The 17,264-nt window shown below is 41.1% G+C and overlaps 1 protein-coding gene across 2 annotated transcripts in view; it reads right to left on the bottom strand.

Moving 5' to 3' along the window:
• Window positions 1-17,264, bottom strand: part of KLHL18 (kelch like family member 18) — a 202,368-nt gene that overhangs the window by 126,671 nt on the left and 58,433 nt on the right. For both annotated transcript variants that reach the window (XM_078662453.1, XM_078662452.1), the window contains exons 2-3: window positions 12,219-12,349; window positions 10,643-10,783 (exon numbers count right to left, since the gene is read on the bottom strand). In XM_078662453.1, the coding sequence (XP_078518579.1) occupies window positions 10,643-10,783; window positions 12,219-12,349 (272 nt within the window). The remainder of the gene's footprint in view (window positions 1-10,642; window positions 10,784-12,218; window positions 12,350-17,264) is intronic.

Genomic DNA, 17,264 nt, shown 5'->3' with positions numbered 1-17,264 from the left:
GCAGGGGTATACACAACAGAGTACACCGAGCCCGGTGACTCTCCCTCCATACTAGGCTGGGACTTTGGAGCGTCCCCCAAAGGCACTGTACGCCTGTCAGACTGACTCCTGGCGTCAGAACTCCTCTACGCCTCCTTGGCGTCGAAGAACGGCGACCCGACGGCGAGCGTCGGCCCCTCGAGGGGTGAAGGAATGTGAGCAGGGATGGGTATTGAAATCTCCCACTAGTATAAAACCAGCTATTGCAATACCATGGGTATGAATATCCAGCAGTTGGACCATAAGAGTGGAAACTGATTCACTAAAGGTAGAAACATTAGTTGTATTATAAGAATTTAACAGGATAAAACCACCAACCATTGGAGAAGTAAAAAGAATTGCTTGCACATTGGGTAAGGTTATTGCCATATGCTTAGTCCTGCAATTTGAAAGAAGGAAGACCAGAGTCTACATGCCTCCCTTTGGGCCTCTCTTAATGAGGGCACAGCTGGATTAAAGTATGACTTCTACCCATCCAGCAAAAATGAGCCCTTCACAACCCACATCTCCTGTAGGCATATTATGTCAGATAATCGAAGAAACGCCAGCCAGTCAGGATCATGTATTTTACTATTGATCACTTACATGTTCCAGGAAGATAACATAAGGTGACTAACTGTAGCATCTATGTTAGTTACATGACTTTCCGTGGTGCCAATAATGCTACAAGGATCATTCACTGCACTGATAAGATTTACATTCATTTGCTGCCAACAACTCAGATTCTCTATGGGTAAGTATTCCATGCATTCCTCCCTGCCGACAGCCCTAATAAACGGGCCGCTAAGGCCACGATGTACCTTGATCAGTGGGACCCCTTGTGTATCTATCTGGAGTGGCACCCTACATACCTCAGTCCCTAGCCCCAACGCAGTAGGCTGCAACTCATAATTGGAACAATGCAGTCAGTTGGGTGTGTCTGTCTCAAAACTTCAAATGTATTTGAGGTATGCAAAACGAAATCACTAGCCTCAAGTGGTCTCATGAGCCCTCTGCAGGTGCTTTTAATGCTATCACTAGACTACGGTTGAATTTGTGCTGCCAGCGGATGATAAAAATATCCAAGTGGGAAAGCCTGATTAATAGAAGTACTGGCTAATTGCTTAGCAAAATTCAGAACCATTGAAAGGGCTCCTGGACAACCAAATTCGATGGCAGCATAGTACTCATACAGAGTTTTGGGAGTTGGTCTCTACCCAATCAACCCTTCAGGCCATGATGAGCCTATTAGCCAGAGATTGCCCTTCGTCACCCAGTTGGGAAACCAGTGATTCACTTTGTTCCTTAAACTGGGATACTCTTCTCTGATCTCTCATTTTAGGGTGAGCACCACATCAAGTACCACCACATAAGGGTCAGGCAGGGGAAGACCAAGAACAACTGGGGAGGATGTAAAATCATTTTTACTACTTGTAACACCAACATCCACCTTCAAAGTTCGATTACACCCAAGATCTCCCCAATAGGCTGGCGACTTTGGGTGCTTTTGAGCACCAAGCCGTGCAGGCTGTAATGGCAGAAATTTCTCAGTAGAAGATGACAAAATGGGGGGCCAACAAAACACCATCTTTGGAAAACCATGGGCACCTGTGGAACCATGTACTAGTTCGATCGCACTCTGCATCACTGTACGCCCCGTCCCCCCAGGTACATGACTAACAGAACTAGACACTGGTCATGGCTTTGACATATTAGCTTTACAAAACTGGGAGGGGCTCAACGGAAAAGTGGGCTTTTCCATATTTTATATGCTTTGAGTTTTAGTAACAGAAAATATAACAGTCTGCTAAAGAAGGTCTGTATTCAGACAAAAAAAAGTTAGTAAAAGTAACAGAAAAAGGGAAAAAATAAATAAGCGAGAAAGAAAGAGACAAGGTATGAATTAAACGGAAGCGATACATTAAAAATATTATTTAAAAAATGGGGTTTCGAGGGGGGCGTGGCTTGACAAGCAACTGAGATGGCTGCTTTTCTTTGAGCTCTGTGACACTGCCGGTATGGAGGCTCGTTTAACATGTTATACGGGTGATTTTTCATTGCCCTTCAACTCCGGAGAGCAGTGGAATACTCAAGGATCATCAGAGAATATTTTTTATTTCCCTGAAACACTCAATTTGATGCTGCGACATGGAAAGTGTGGTGATTGATATTTTTCAAAATGGCAATCGTCCGTGAAATTCTCCACACAAATTGACGTATGGAGGCTGCATCTCGTTATCATTGCGCCTATTTGCTACATTAATGCTTCCTAAAGTACTGTTCTATATTATTTTATTGCGACGCTTTGTTGTGTGCGTACCATAGGCGTATGGCTAATTGCTCGATGGAGGTGGTTTCACTCTCTTCAGCTTCAAGACACTGTTGTCTAAATTTTCATACGCTACAAGGAATTTTTCAACTATCCTTCAGCCCCGGGGATTAGATGGAAGACCAATGAGTGCCAGAGAGTGGTGTGTTCTCTTCTTGAGTCACCCGTTTTGAGGCTGCGACATGAAATGCGATGCTGTAAGATTCCTTAAAATGGCGGCTGTCTGCGCAACTTTCCTCATAACACGGCATGGAATTGCGAAGTTTCACGTTTAAAATTCTTAAGAGCTCATTTTAAGTTGCGTAAAGTACCTTTCCACATTGCTCTCGTTCCATAGAGCGCTATTCATAGCTATCACATATCTTATGTAGATATTTTCTCTTCAGGGTCTGCAGTTCTAAAATGGCGCCAGCTGTCTGGATTTTGTCTCATATTGATCTATTTAACTTTAATGGCTACAATCATTGAGACTGGTGCTAATGCTCATTCCAGATGATGTAAGTGTGATGATATTATCCTGTTGTGATGCTTCCTATTAATCGGGCGGCACAACTGAATAATTTGGTTGGCTATTGGAGAGTATATTCTTCACTCTAAGGCCATACTCCGCATGCTCTGCTTCTTCTAACCACCCTAAGGTTTACTGCTGACGGCTGCTACGATCTTATCAAATGGCGGAAGGCATGGGTGTTACTACCAAAGACATAGACTCTAAAGGGAACTTAAAACGCTCCAAACAGACCTCTCCCACTCCAGAATCGCATTCTCTGCTTCTTCTAACCACCCTAAGGTTTTCTGCTGACGGCTGCTATGATCTTATCAAATGGCGGAAGGCATGGGTGTTACTACCAAAGACAGACTCTAAAGGGAACTTAAAATGCTCCAAACAGACCTCTCCCACTCCAGAATCGCCAGCTAAAGGTAATCTTTAATCTACCTCAACTTTGGAGGCGATTCTACTTAAGCTCAACACTGTTCATGATATCACACAAAGTACCAAAACAAATACTGATTTGCTTCAGGTAGAGGTGGCTGCAATTCGTAATGATTTCAAATCTCTTCCACTGCATGTTTCTAATGCGGAAAAGAGGATAAGCAATGTGGAAGACTTTACAAATAAATAAGCGAAGCACATTCAGAATCTGGAACGTTCCATTGCATCATTGAGGAGAGATCTCACGGAACAGGAGGATCTAAATAGAAGAAGTCATCTTTTGGACTACCAGAGCATTGTGAAAAGTCCGCTACTTCAGTAATTGCATTATTGCTTACATGGATCCCAAATACCCTGAATATTTATTTCAATAAAGACTTTGAGATAGAGCGCGCTCATAGCGTTCTAAACTTCAAACCAAGATTGATGTCCTCTCCTAGGCCCCTGATTTTTAAACCTTTGCACCACCAACATACTGAACTAATTCTGGCACAAATGAGGAAAATTAGTCAATAAAATGGGAAGGCCACAGAATATCAATTTCACAATACTTTGCCAGAGATACAGTGATCCACCGCAAAGGCTTCCTGAATCTACGCAAGAGACTCACTGATTTAAATATTCCATTCTCTTTAGCTGGTCCCCTCAAGATTCGGATTTCTTTCAAAGGTTGCCCACAGATTTTTTATGAACCTTCAGATCTCTCGACATTCTTGGATAATCAATCTGAATCGCAAATGGACCCAGACTCTCTTACTGGTACCTCTCATGCCTAATGTTTTTGTATTTATCGACATGGTTTGTGCCTAATATTTTTTCATTTATCTAGTATATATGCAGGTGCCTTTCTATTTCTTTATCAACTATTAGTCTATCTTATAGGACATTGCAAATCTTTGTATTGTATTTAGTTCTGCTTGAGATTACATTCCTGGTTTTGTTCTGTATAGTGCCGGTTGACCAAACTCATATGCTCCTTTGCAGGATAATGCAATACTTCAGTACTATATTTAGTATTATTTGGGTTTACGTTCCTAGTGTTGATCTTTACTATGCTGGATGACATAATTTATATGGTTCCTTACAGTAATGCTGTTACAATTGAATATTGCTAAAATGTTTTTAAATTCTTATCCATTTCCATTTTTACCTCTTTTTAAAAATGTTTACTATCAGTAAGTATTTGATCCTTTATTCACTTGCTTCTTCTACTTTTTATTTTCTTGCTTTTTCTGTCTTCCCTTTGTCCAGTGGTCTTCTTAAACGGTAATTTATTTATATGAAAATATTAGTTTCGGACATCATTGACCACCAACTTTATCTTTTCCTCTTTTCTAAATCTTTTACTATCAGTAAGCTTTTGATCCTTTATTCATTTGATTCTTCAATTTTCTATTTCTTGCTCTGTCTTTTCTTTGCTCAGTGGTCTGTTTAAGAGGTAATCTACTTATATAATTATATTAGTTCCTGACATCATTGACCACCAATGACCTGATAGCTATACAGTTGTCTTATGCTATAGTTATGATATCTCACTTGTAAGATCTGCTTATGACAATCATTTTATTTATTTCTTTATACTAATTATTTTAGATAATATGGTATGTTGCAAGTTATTTTTATTTCACACCTTTACAGTGGTTATGTATGCTATATATAATACGTACATTTGTTGATAATAATACAATGCAATTTTGTGTTTTGTTATCCTTTCTCTTGGGGTCTATCACGTTATAAGTTATACGACTGTCTGTTTCTCTTTATTCTTTGAGTTATCATTTACTCTTTTATCATTTTCTTAATAAGGTTAGTATTCTATCTTCTATTTGCTACACTCTATTCATCTCCCTTCGTCTTTACTCTTTATTTCATTTGTTTCTCTGTTTAGCTCGCTCATTCTACCTTTTACTCTATCTTATCTTTTCTCAGTCTCAAAGTTGGTGATAATTCATTTATATGTATATACTATTTATTGATATTACGGATCTTCATTGAATATCAATTTTGTTTGATGATTTGTGGAATTATATGCTCCAACTTAGTATCTACTTTTTCATTTTTTGCTTTACTCTTTTTAATATATATCAAACCAGAAGTTCGACACTAGTATAGCAACGATGAGTTGCTTATGAATTACATTTTATGTTAGATACCCTACTTATATTTGATTCGTATTTAATATGTGCTTTAATTGTATGAAATTGTTTCTGACCTTTCTTATTCCATCATTTTATAGTTGGTTATTGATTCCATATATTTTATTTATTCTCTTTAGATCTTATTCATATAACTTTATGGGGTGGTTAATAGTATCTTAGATTGATCTTTATCTGCTAAAATAGGCTGCTTTATTTATTTATTTATGAAATGTTATCTATGTTTTCCTTTTTCTCAAATGTCAGAGTATAGTATATTTATTCACTTTATATTATTTATTCTTAGTAGTAAAATGTAGCAATATAAGTAATCCGCCTGGGAATGTTATACTTATTTCGCCGCTTTGCGGCCAGTTTTTCCTTGAGCTGTCCATACCGTGGTTGATAGCCTCTGCTGTTGCTCTTCCACTTTGTTCCCACCTGCATTTTTTTCTCCTACAGACTTCCCCTGGTGGGGTTGCATTTGGTTGATACTCCTTTTCTCTTTGGAGTTCTTTTTTTCTTCCTTTTCTTCTTTCTACTCTTCATTCCCCTCCTTGCTCTTTGTCCTAATTTTAGGACATCTGCTTCATTTTATTTTGGAATACATGCCTTATTTCCTTTAGCTTTTTATTTTTCTTGGTTGCCCTTTTCTCTTTTTATCATATGCATTTACTTATGTTGTTTCATATATATCTATGTCCGACTTAAATACAGTTTGACTTAATGTCCGAGGGTTGAATCATCCTGTTAAGAGGGCCAACATTTTAGATTATTGCAAAAGTTTATCCGGTGGTGTAGTCCTACTTCAAGATACTAAGATAGCCTTTAAAGAAGCTCTTCCTATGCTAAAGAATTGGGTTCTTGATGTTACTTGTTCCAAGGCTTCTGGTAAGAAGAATGGGGCGGTTATTCTTGTTTCTAAAAGCTCGGGTTTGTTTATTGTTACAGCTGAGCATGATACCAGTGGCAGATGATTACTTACTCGTCTGACTAACGGTTCGGACGATCCTCATATTATGAATTTATATGCCCCAAACATTGCTGACCCACTTGTTTTGGTGTTCCATTAATAAAAAAACTTTCTGAAATTCCACAGAATTCAAGAACAATTGTTGGCGGAGATTTTAATCTTCCCCATGATCCTATTTTGAATAGACATTCTACCTTTAAATTTCGACCTCCTAGGGCGCATAAACACATGCTCAATATGTGCTCATCTCATCATCCTATTGACGCATGGAGATTGCATAATCCTACGGGTAGTGATTTTACCTTTTTCTCCTCTCCACATTCTAGCTTCTCTCGTATTGACTACCTTTTGGTAGATGCCTCTCTTTTAAAACATACTATAAATGTTATGATTCACCCAATTGTTGTTTCTGACCACGCGGTGGTCTCTTTAACTATCCTTAATACGAGATGCCCTCATAATTAGCATCTCAATACCGAAATTTTGGAAGATAATGATGAAGTTAAAGAACTCAATGAGGAGATTGATCATTTCTTCAAAGAGGAGTTTACGGTGAATTCCCCTATAGTTTTTGGGGACGCCTTTAAATGTACTATACGGTGTCACATTATTAAAAAAATGTCAGAGAGAAATAGCGGCATTAGGAAGTCTCTTCAATCTTTGGGTGATGATATTAAACGCAAAGAAGGGCTATATACGCACTCTAATGATAAAACACTTCTACAGGATATTAAACATTTGAAATACTCTTAACTCTATAGTCACTAAAAGATATTATATTGATGTACACACTCAAAAATCCCACCATTTATTACTACAAAACAGAGCTACTAAGTTGCTGGCCACCACCCTAAAATATCAAGACGCGAATATCAAAGCTACTCATATTTCCCACATCACTGATAAAAACGGATCAAAAAAATGTCATACTCAAGAAATACTTTGAGTCTATTTAGACTTCTATGAAACGTTATACACACCTAAAGATCAATGCTCCAAGTTTACTTGCCAACAGTTTCTTAATTTGATCCCTACTAATACTATTTCGCATTCTGACATGACTGAATTGGGGAAACCGATTGACACGAATGAGATCATTCAGGCTATTAAGACCACTCGTTCGGATAAGGCTCCGGGACCAGATAGGTTTCCTATTGCCTTCTATAAAACCTTTACTCCTTCATTAGTCAAATATAAGAAGATTTTTGATAATGATGTTCTTTCTGGCAAGGCTTCTGGCTCAGCTGCTGAGGCCACTTTAGTAGTGATTCCGAAGGATGGTAAAGATCATTCTGATCCTAAAATATTTCTCCCAATTTCATTGCTAAATTTGGAAGCTAAAATCTTTGCCAAAATTTTGGCTAGGCGCTTAGAGGGTCATATTCCCAATCTCATCCATGATTCCCAAATAGGTTTCGTTAAGGGGATCCTTGCTAGAGACCATATTCGGACCTTTTGTCATATTTTAGAAAAAGCAAATCTTTCAGCTTTACCATCAGCGGAGATAGCCTTTGACGCCGAAAAGGCTTTTGACAAAATCTCTTGGCCTTTTTTACAAGCAGTATTAGAATCCCAAAACCTTGGCAATTCCTTTATTAATATGGCAAAGTCTCTCTATGCGCAATCAAAAGCTAATATCAGAAGCAATGGTGCTACATCTTCCTTTTCTAATCTTCGTCAGGGCACTAGACAAGGGTGCCCTCTCTCACCCTTTCTTTTTGTTTTGTTCATAGACCCACTTCTTCGTCTACTCAATTTGAACCAGGGTATTAAAGGTTTTCAATTTGGATCATATACGCTTAAAACAGCCGCTTACGCTGATGACAGCCTTATTTTTCCAGAGGATATTGCTACAGCGATTCCTCTTATTTCTAACATCATTAGAGATTTTTCACTTTTTTCGGATACACTCTTAACAAAGAAAAAACCGAAATGTCCCCCTCAATTCGCTGTGCTTTTCCACTCACATGGGTGACTCAGGTTTTAAATGGCAATCAACTCGTATTAAATACTTGGGGATTTGGTTCTGTAAGGACCTTTCAGATACTATCTCTTATAATGAACCCCATATCATATATAAAGTTAGAGATCTTTTATCTTCCTGGTCTCCAAAATATATTTCTTGGTGGGGAAGATTACAAACTCTGAAAATGATGATAACTCCAATTATTAATTTGTTATCCTCCATGCTACCTACAAAGCTTTCTTCTACCTTTTTCCACGAGATGGATTCAATCTCTTCAAAGTTTTTATGGAATGATAAGAGAGCTAGAATTGCTTATAAACACCTTAGAAAGCCTACTGTCCTGGGTGGCTGTGGTCTTCCGGATTGGAACCTCTATCAAACCGCCTTCCTAGCATCTCAAGGTGCACTTTGGTTTTTACAGGATTCCCAACATTTTCCTCCTGGATTTATATTGAACGTGAGCTCTGCACTCCTTTTTCCCCTTCTTCCTTTCTCACAGCTCCTAAGCTTGTCTTTGATCATTCTTATCGTATTATATTAGACACGATTAATGCACTAAAATATATTGATGAAAAAGTATCTAAACCTATTCAGAAGTCAAGATGGTCCTCTTTATGGTACAATCCTAAGCTTTCCAGTGACATTGATCCTAGTACGGCCTCTTCGTGGGCTGCCAATGATCAGATTGGATAAAGACCTTTATGATTCTAATCATGACTCACTTCACCTTCTCTCTTTTAGCTAGGAAATATAATCTTAGAAACATGGACCTTTACTCTTTTTTAAACTAAAGGTTAAACTTTCTAAAATAGACCTATCTACAGATTTGGTTACCGTTTCACTTCTTTCCCTGTGGTTACGTTCAGGTCATACTGCTTCTAAAATCTCTACATTTTTATCTGCTCCACTCCCTTCACAGTCTACAATTACTTATGATAAATGTTCTCCTCATTTTGAACATTTAATTTTTAAGCGAATTTCACAAGATACCTGGCAATTGACTGGGAAGTTATCCCTACGTAATAAGATTGCTCCCTCACTTATGCAATCCAAATTCTTTACATTAAATCTTCTTCATTGGAATCCTGCTCACTTACACAAGTTGAAACTACGAGATCGTGTTCTTTGTTGGAACTGTAACTTAGTACCAGGCACCAATCAACATATGTTTTTTGAATGTACATTAATGTATTCTTTTTTGGGGCCTGATACAGAAACACTTATCATTAATCTTTAACATATCTATAGATCTTTCTTTACCTATGATTCTAATGGGTCCATGGGCTACAGCTATTCCTTCAGCCCTTGACGATACGGATCTGTTAGATTAACTCCTATCCATTGCTGTTAAATTATACTAACGGAATGGAAATCTTTTCATCTATCCTATCATAATTGGTTGGAATGGGTCTCAAACCTTCGTGGAGCTCATACTTTTGTTGAGAAAAAACATTACTCGCCTTCCATTTCTAGTAATGTTTGGCGGTCTCTGGACAACTATATGAATTTGTCCTCTCAGGTGTCGGAAGCTTAGTATCCTTTTGATTCCATTTCTTAATTTATTTTCTTCCATTGGAGCAGAGGTCCTCTCCCCTCTCTTTGATTCCCTTATTTTCTTCTTTCTGTCTTTTCCCCAGTCTTCTTTTTTCTTTTACTTTCCCCCATTTCCTTATGCTGATCGCTCTTATCTATTAAGCAATACAACTGGTATGTGTTTTTGTCATAATATATGTAGTTGTTTTGATTGATCCATATGACTAGGAATTATATTATTATTTGATGAATTTTATAACATACTATATCTCATATTTATTTGCTCACCTTTTGAAATAACGATATGTTTACAATTCTTTTTATCCCAATCCATTAATTATTGTTATGAAATCTTTTCTTTTTATTCTTAAAATGTTTCGGTACTAATTTAGTATATACTTGATTCTGATTTGTTGTATTGTTAATGTATTACCAATGAATTTCTCTTTTAAATATGCAATAAAGATATTTGAACAAAAAAACAAAAAAACATGGGGCTTCGACATGAATCTCTCCTAGATAACCTGAAATGAAGTGATTACGGCACCGATGTAATCAATGGAACCAACAATGACTTGGTTGAAGCTTATGACAAGTTGAGTGGCTGTACAGTACTGGAGGATTTTTGGAGCCGCTTCTTAAAATGTATGAGGCATGCAAGATTGGTGTGAATTCTCCAAGTAACAGTAAATGCTGCACTCTGCGAGCAATTAACTACACTTTCGGTGTTGTACAAGGAGTCGGACTAACTTACCTTTCTTTTAGGAAAGAACAGCACGCATCTTTGATACTCTGCAGCTGGAGAAAGCTTGCACCCATCAGCAAGGACTGCACGTTCTGCTGATCTATTGCTAAGTGTCCATTGTAGGCAAAATTGATCAAGGCTTCTAGTGCTCTAGGGAGGAAAACAATCAGAGCATAACATATTAATCATATTTAAAGGATGTAAGCGGTCTTTGTTTGCACGTTTAAACTCGGTCATCTATAATTCACTTAAGCTACAGCTCCCAGGACACGCTCAATATAAAAAAGCGACAATCATTTATACTTGCTGACTCTCGATTCAAACGAGTCTCGAAAACCCAGTTTTGGTTTCACATGTCTCAAACACAGAAAACTGTTTTTATAGCCATCCAGGAAAACCCATAAATACAATATGAAATGCAAGTACCTGGTGAGCTTCTTAAAACTGCAAGGGCAGCAGAAATTGTGATCATTTTCTCCAATTTACTCAATTTTAAAAAAGCAGACCGTGGGAGGTTGATGCTTCAAAAACAGTAAAGGAATGCTGGACCTCTTCTCACCAAAGAATCATGGTGCTCGTTTAATTTCCTGGTGCCAACAAAACCATAAGCATTTAACATGTAAAGCAGAGCATATCCTTTTAGAGCCATAACGAACTCAAACACATGATGAGACTATCCAGGCATGTGGCTGAACGCAACACTAGATTAACCAACATCAAAATAACTGCCAAAACTGTACTTACAATACAAAAACATAGGGGCAGATGTACGACAGGTTTTTGCGGTCGCTAACGGGAATTCGGCCTGTTTGCAACCGCAAAAAAAGTCAGTCCCATGTACAAACCATATTTTGCAACTCACTAACCTATCAGCGACTCACAAAATATGTTTGCGACTCGCTATTAGGATGGGGCATACCAAGGGCCTACCTGCCGAATAGCGAGTCTCACACCAATGTATGATTGATTTGCGACTGCATGTGCAGTCGCAAAGCACCCGCGGTTTACAACCCTTTTCAAAAGGGTGGTAAGCCACTTGCAAACGGGAAGGGGTCCCCAGGGGACCCCTTCCCCTTTGTGAATGGGTGCGAAAATACTTAAGAGCAGGTAGTTGTCCCAGGGACCTTTGCCTGCCCTTACAAAATACATTGGTAAAATTTAATTTTTCTTTTTTAAATGCATCCCGTTTTCCTTTAAGGAAAATGGGATGCATTTTAAAAAAAAAACTGCTTTATTTAAAAAGCAGTAACAGACATTGTGGTCTGTTGACCCCAGCAGGCCACCATCCCTATGAGTGCTAGCTATTCCCAATGGGGTCGCAAATTGCTCTTGCCTCATGAATGTTGATGAGGCATGGAATTTGCGACCCCATCGGGAATCGCAAAGTGTCTGAGATACTGTTGTACATTGCATTTTGCGAGTCGCAATTTGCGACTTGCAAAACGTAAGCGTCGTACATCTGACCCTTATTCTATAGTGAAAACTTTGCATTGTCCAGATCTGATGCACAGTTTATAGGCACTTAGATGCTAGAACCAGGCTTTTTACTGGCCTGTGATAGGGGCACGATTAACACTTTACTTACCCAGGGTCCATTCCTTGCATTACAATCTCATCCTGTTTACATTCCATCATGTCAGTGGTAAACATAGCGTGAAAGTAAGGAATAGAGGCAGCAAGCACAATGCGATGGGCGCTGAATTTGTGCTCATCAACCTGAAAAAAGATTATAGGACATTAATTCAGTGTAAGGAAAATATTTTGTTCTGCAGCTTTCCCATGATCCTCTGTTATTTGATTCTGACAAAGATATGCAAACAATCGGGAAGTATGAGGTTAAATCTAAAGCAGACCTAGATTCTTGCTAAGACACTAGATGAAGAAACTATAGATAAACCAGACTTAGCAATGATAAATAATGTACAAAGGTTTACTCATTCTGAGAAACTGTGCTTATAAGCATTATAGTTGACTTTTGTAGTACTTGATAAAGAATTTCTATATGCAATTATCACCCAATCGCATACCTTTGTTTTGACGAAATGAAGACAGCTCTAAGTTGGCTTTTAATTGCCTTTTCACTTATTGTTTGTGGATGATGGCTTTTCAAAACATTCCAAGATGGAATGCTACATACCTTTAAATAGTTAGTCTGTCGACATATGGCTTTTCAAATAGTACAGCAAACTCTGTGTAATGTATTAGAAAGGATACTCTTTCCAAGAGGGTTCAGATCATAAACCAAGAGTGCGTCAGCAGGATTTGTACAGAATCACTGCACATGCCACTTTTAAAGACTGCTTTTTTGGAAAGATTCGTAAGTTTTTGAGTACTGTTTTTGGTAATGGCTTATCCTGCAGGTGGGTCAGTGAGTGGCTGTACCTGGATGCAGGAGAAGTCTTGGGGATCTATGCAACCCCCTTTTACTCACCCGAAAGCTGCCCTCAGGGGGCGTACTGACAATGCTCCACCTTTTTGTAGACACTGTTAGTGCCTGTAGGAAGGTGGCTACCTGACTATGGTTACCCCAGATTTTTTGCCTGTGTTTAGCTGGTTTTTTGACTTAGTTGACCTGGTTCCCTGCTAATCAGGGCCCCAGGCCATCTGCTCTCTCTGTAAAATGGATTCCATGTACCCTAGGTACATACCACAATTGGAAATGGACTCCTTGTCAGGCCCTGTATAATGCACTATAGGTGCCCAGGGCATAGGGGCCACCAAGGCCTACCAGGGGCTGCAGCATATCTTTTGCCACCCCTGGCTGGTTCTTAAATTGACACAACTGGCTGATCACTCAGCTGGGGTAAGGTGGTGTAATCACCCCTTACTTAGATATAGTATACCTATATCTAAACCTATATCTGGACACATATAAACCTGTGAGCCACTCCTATGGAAGGCCTCATCAATCCTGGAGGCAGAGTGCGTGGTTTAATGTGAGATGGAGCTCTAGCATGAGCTGAGCCTGTCTGCAGCTGTCGGGAACAACTCCCTAAGCTGTTTCAGGATAATGCCATACCATATACTCTTAAGTGCCTTATAATCCTCGCGGTTATATAGCAACTTTGGTTTGGCTTTATCAAAACATGTCGTGTAAGGTGTCATACGATTTGGAATACTATCCCCTCGCCAGTTCTGGCGACGGGGATAGCATTCCACCCCTCTAGAGGGGTAAGACATGTTACTTTGCTTAAATGTGGTTAATTTCTAAAAAGACCTTAGATCCACAAAATGGATGCCTCTGCCACAGACAGAAGTCTGACCCCCTGAAGCTGACCGAAACTCAGCCAAATGGGGCCTGGACAAAGGGTTTCCTGTCGCAGGGGGGTGTTACCACCCTCCAGACAGGAGATAGTGGATTGTAGCAGGGAGGTTTGAAAGAAACCAGACACTGCTTGGGGCGCACAAGGCTGCCCCTTGCATAATCCGGCCAAACCGGTTCTGGGGCACTCCAGCCCTCGTGCCAGGGTGGCCTGGATCAAAGGAAGGGGGTGTATCCACCCACTTCCTGGGTCCCACCCATAGGAGGGGACCTAGCAGGTAATCCAGCCCCCAACATTAGTATAAGACTGGGAGCAGTGCCAATGCACTGCAGATTTCCTGATGAAACATAAGAAACGAAACTCTGGACCCTTCGACATCCTACTCAACGTAGAAGACTGAAGAATCTCCCTTGTGGTCAAGGAGTGACCACCCTGTGCAAACAGGCACCATCCAGCCATCGACGTCTGCTTTGTCGCAGTTCCCGCCGGAACTCGAGCGACAGATCGACGAGATCAAGCTTGCCTGCCTTCCTACAGCCCGATCCACAGTCCCTGCAGAGCTGAGACCCGTGGAGGCGACCGGAAGCGTGGGGCACGCCATCTTGAATTGACCACGAGACGCGGACCGTGCAGCCCACGAGTGACCCTCGAAGCTGTACACCGGGGTTTGAGAAGCCCCAACCCTGAGCCACTCTTGCACCGAAGTTCAGCCCTCCACACTCGACAAGTGCTGCCTGGGGCCCTTCTGCTCCATTTGGCTCAACGCGTTGGCCCGGTCACTTGCCAGCCGGCTAGTGGCCCCTGTACCGACGAACTTTGAAATTCGACCTGCAAATCTGGTTGCTCCAGATCTGCACCAGCTCCCCTGAAAAGGAGCCCCCACTCTGACCCTCCTGGTTCGAGTGAGAAGCAATCTCCCGGTTCCGCGTGGATTGCTCTTGCCAAGTGTTGTTTGCTCCAAACTTGAAGCCGACTGCGCCGACGGTGAGAGCCCTCTTGGGACAGATCGTGACCCGCTCCTGGACGTCGCAGATGCCCCAGAGCCCACGTGACAGCGGAGAGAAGCTCCTCGACGACCACCTGATTGCGCCCGACATTGCCTGGTTCCGTCCTGGTTCCACCCTGGTCACTGCTGAGTGACCCAGACTCTGTCCCCTCTGCTTTCAGGTACTTTTCGACTCGAGTCCACCCTTGGACTCCACCGGACACTTCTCTTTCACCCCGCCTGCAGCCCTTTCAGCTTCAAGCACCAAGAGCCTGCGTGACGAAACCCGACTCAACTTCGACCCTGTGCACCCGCTTCCTGTGGGTGAGGTAACTTTGCTCCGCCGGTGTTCCCACACTGGTACACATCTCTAGGGTCTGTGTCTTAAGTTTTGTTCCTCTAGGTTCAGCGGAAGTGTCCTTAAACTTTAACTTTACAACTTTTACGCACCATTGGTTAACATTGGTGCATGCGTGCGCTTTCCGCACTGCTCCCGAATCCCGTGGGCCTCTACCGACTTCAGCATTGCTTGTCCCGACTGCTCCCAGCGATTCCCTAGGCCCTAGGCCTAACCACTGTTCGATTGGTATCTCTTATACCACTTGTTTAGTATATGGTTTGAGTGGCCACCCGCCCTCATCCATAATTGTGCAACTTTGTATGTTTAAACTGTGCTTTTGATTTAACGCTTGTGCCCCTTCATTCATAAAGAATACTGGGGATTGTTTTTAGTAATAAATACATATATTTTTATAATATATACTTGTGTGGTGTCCTTTCATTTGATATTACAGGATTGTATGTGGTAAAACAGCTCGCTTAACACGACCTCTTAAGTTAAGCCTTTAGGCTGCTTAGTCCATGCTACCCCTATGATAGCTTGTCTAACAAGGTTGACTTACAACCAGACACCATAAGGGATTGTTTGGTCTGATAACCGGTGGTTCCAGAATTGGAAACATCACCTATCAGGCCAACTTCTCACAGTGCCCCTCCGCCTGTTTGTCTCTACGCCGCGTCCATAATACGGCGTGGGCACAGTGACAAAGTGATTCCCTCATTTGCATGCGGCCACACCCCTATGCAAATGAGGGAGATGTCCTCTTAAGATGGCATTGAGCTACATGTGCGCCAGTGCGATCAGTATAACAGAAGGGGCTGCATAAGTATCTGCAGCCCCTTCTTTAAACTTCTAGTATCCCAGGGGTCAGGGCCGGCGCTAGGCATGGGCAACTGCCCAGGGCCCCCGCGCCTTTAAGGACTCCAGAGTTCCGAGGCCCAGGGGGCCCCCTAAGAGATTAAATTTCTTATTTTTTTATCACTCTCCCCTGCAGTCCTGTCTCGGTGGGCCTAATGGCTGCATCTGCATGTCGATGACAGTGATTAAAAAGTTAATTGAAGTTCCCTTGCCTGGGAAGTGCGCCCTGCCCCTGTATGAATGAAAGGCAGAATATCCTGCTGGCACAGAGCAAAAGAATGGCGGCGCATCACAATGGAAACTCCTCACTAGGACAAGTGGAAAGGGAGCAGGGAGTGAATAACAGGGGTAAGATAAACAGAATAAAGGGGGGGGCAGATAGGTGTGAGTATGGCAAAGACACAAGAGGTGCATGCAGAGGAGCAGTATCAGCATGCAAAAGTGGATGGAGCAGAGTTTAAAGTCTGCTGGGTTACTCGAGTCTTAGACCTGGTAATAAATTAATATGGACTTTGAAAAGGGGCCTTAACTTTTCCTGCAAAAACATTAATCTAGTGTCTGAAAAACAAATGAAAGTTCAGAAAATCAGGTGAGACGGGCTGCTCTCCATTTTTGCAGTCACCATCAGAGTGAAAACACAAATCTTAACTCTGCAGCAGCACAACTCTCTGCTGCCTTTAATGCAACTTCAACAACACTCGTTATAGTTCTTTCACAGTCTCATCGTGTCAGAACTGGAGCATTTTCGATATTATATACAAGGAAGGCAGTACAACTTTCACATTATGCCTGTCTGTAGGTCAAAAAGATGTTCAGATTACATGATCATTCAAAATATGTCCTCTCTGCAGAGCACAAAGAGCAATGGTCCTGCAACAAGGTGAAAGGAAAATAATTTATTATAGTTGCTCATTTAGCTTAAACAGCTAACAACCATTGACAAAACCCAGTCGAGGGTGTGCAGTTTGGTTTAATTTTAATTATTAAAAAAAAGCTTTCTTTAGCCGTCCCGATCCGATTCCGCGTGGTCTCTGCTTAGGGGCCTCACATGTTCCTATTCTGCCCGGGGCCCCACATATCCTAGGACCGGCCCTGCCAGGGGTGTTAAAAAATCAGGCGCACATGCCCCCGGGGCAATAAATGTAATAAAGGCCCTGGTTCAATGCAGCTAAAGCGTAACACCAC

This window comes from Lissotriton helveticus, chromosome 10 (assembly GCF_964261635.1).
Source record: "Lissotriton helveticus chromosome 10, aLisHel1.1, whole genome shotgun sequence".
NCBI lineage: Eukaryota > Metazoa > Chordata > Amphibia > Caudata > Salamandridae > Lissotriton > Lissotriton helveticus.
The sequence above is the reverse complement of the archived record's forward strand: the minus strand, read 5'-3'. Positions and strand labels throughout refer to the sequence as shown.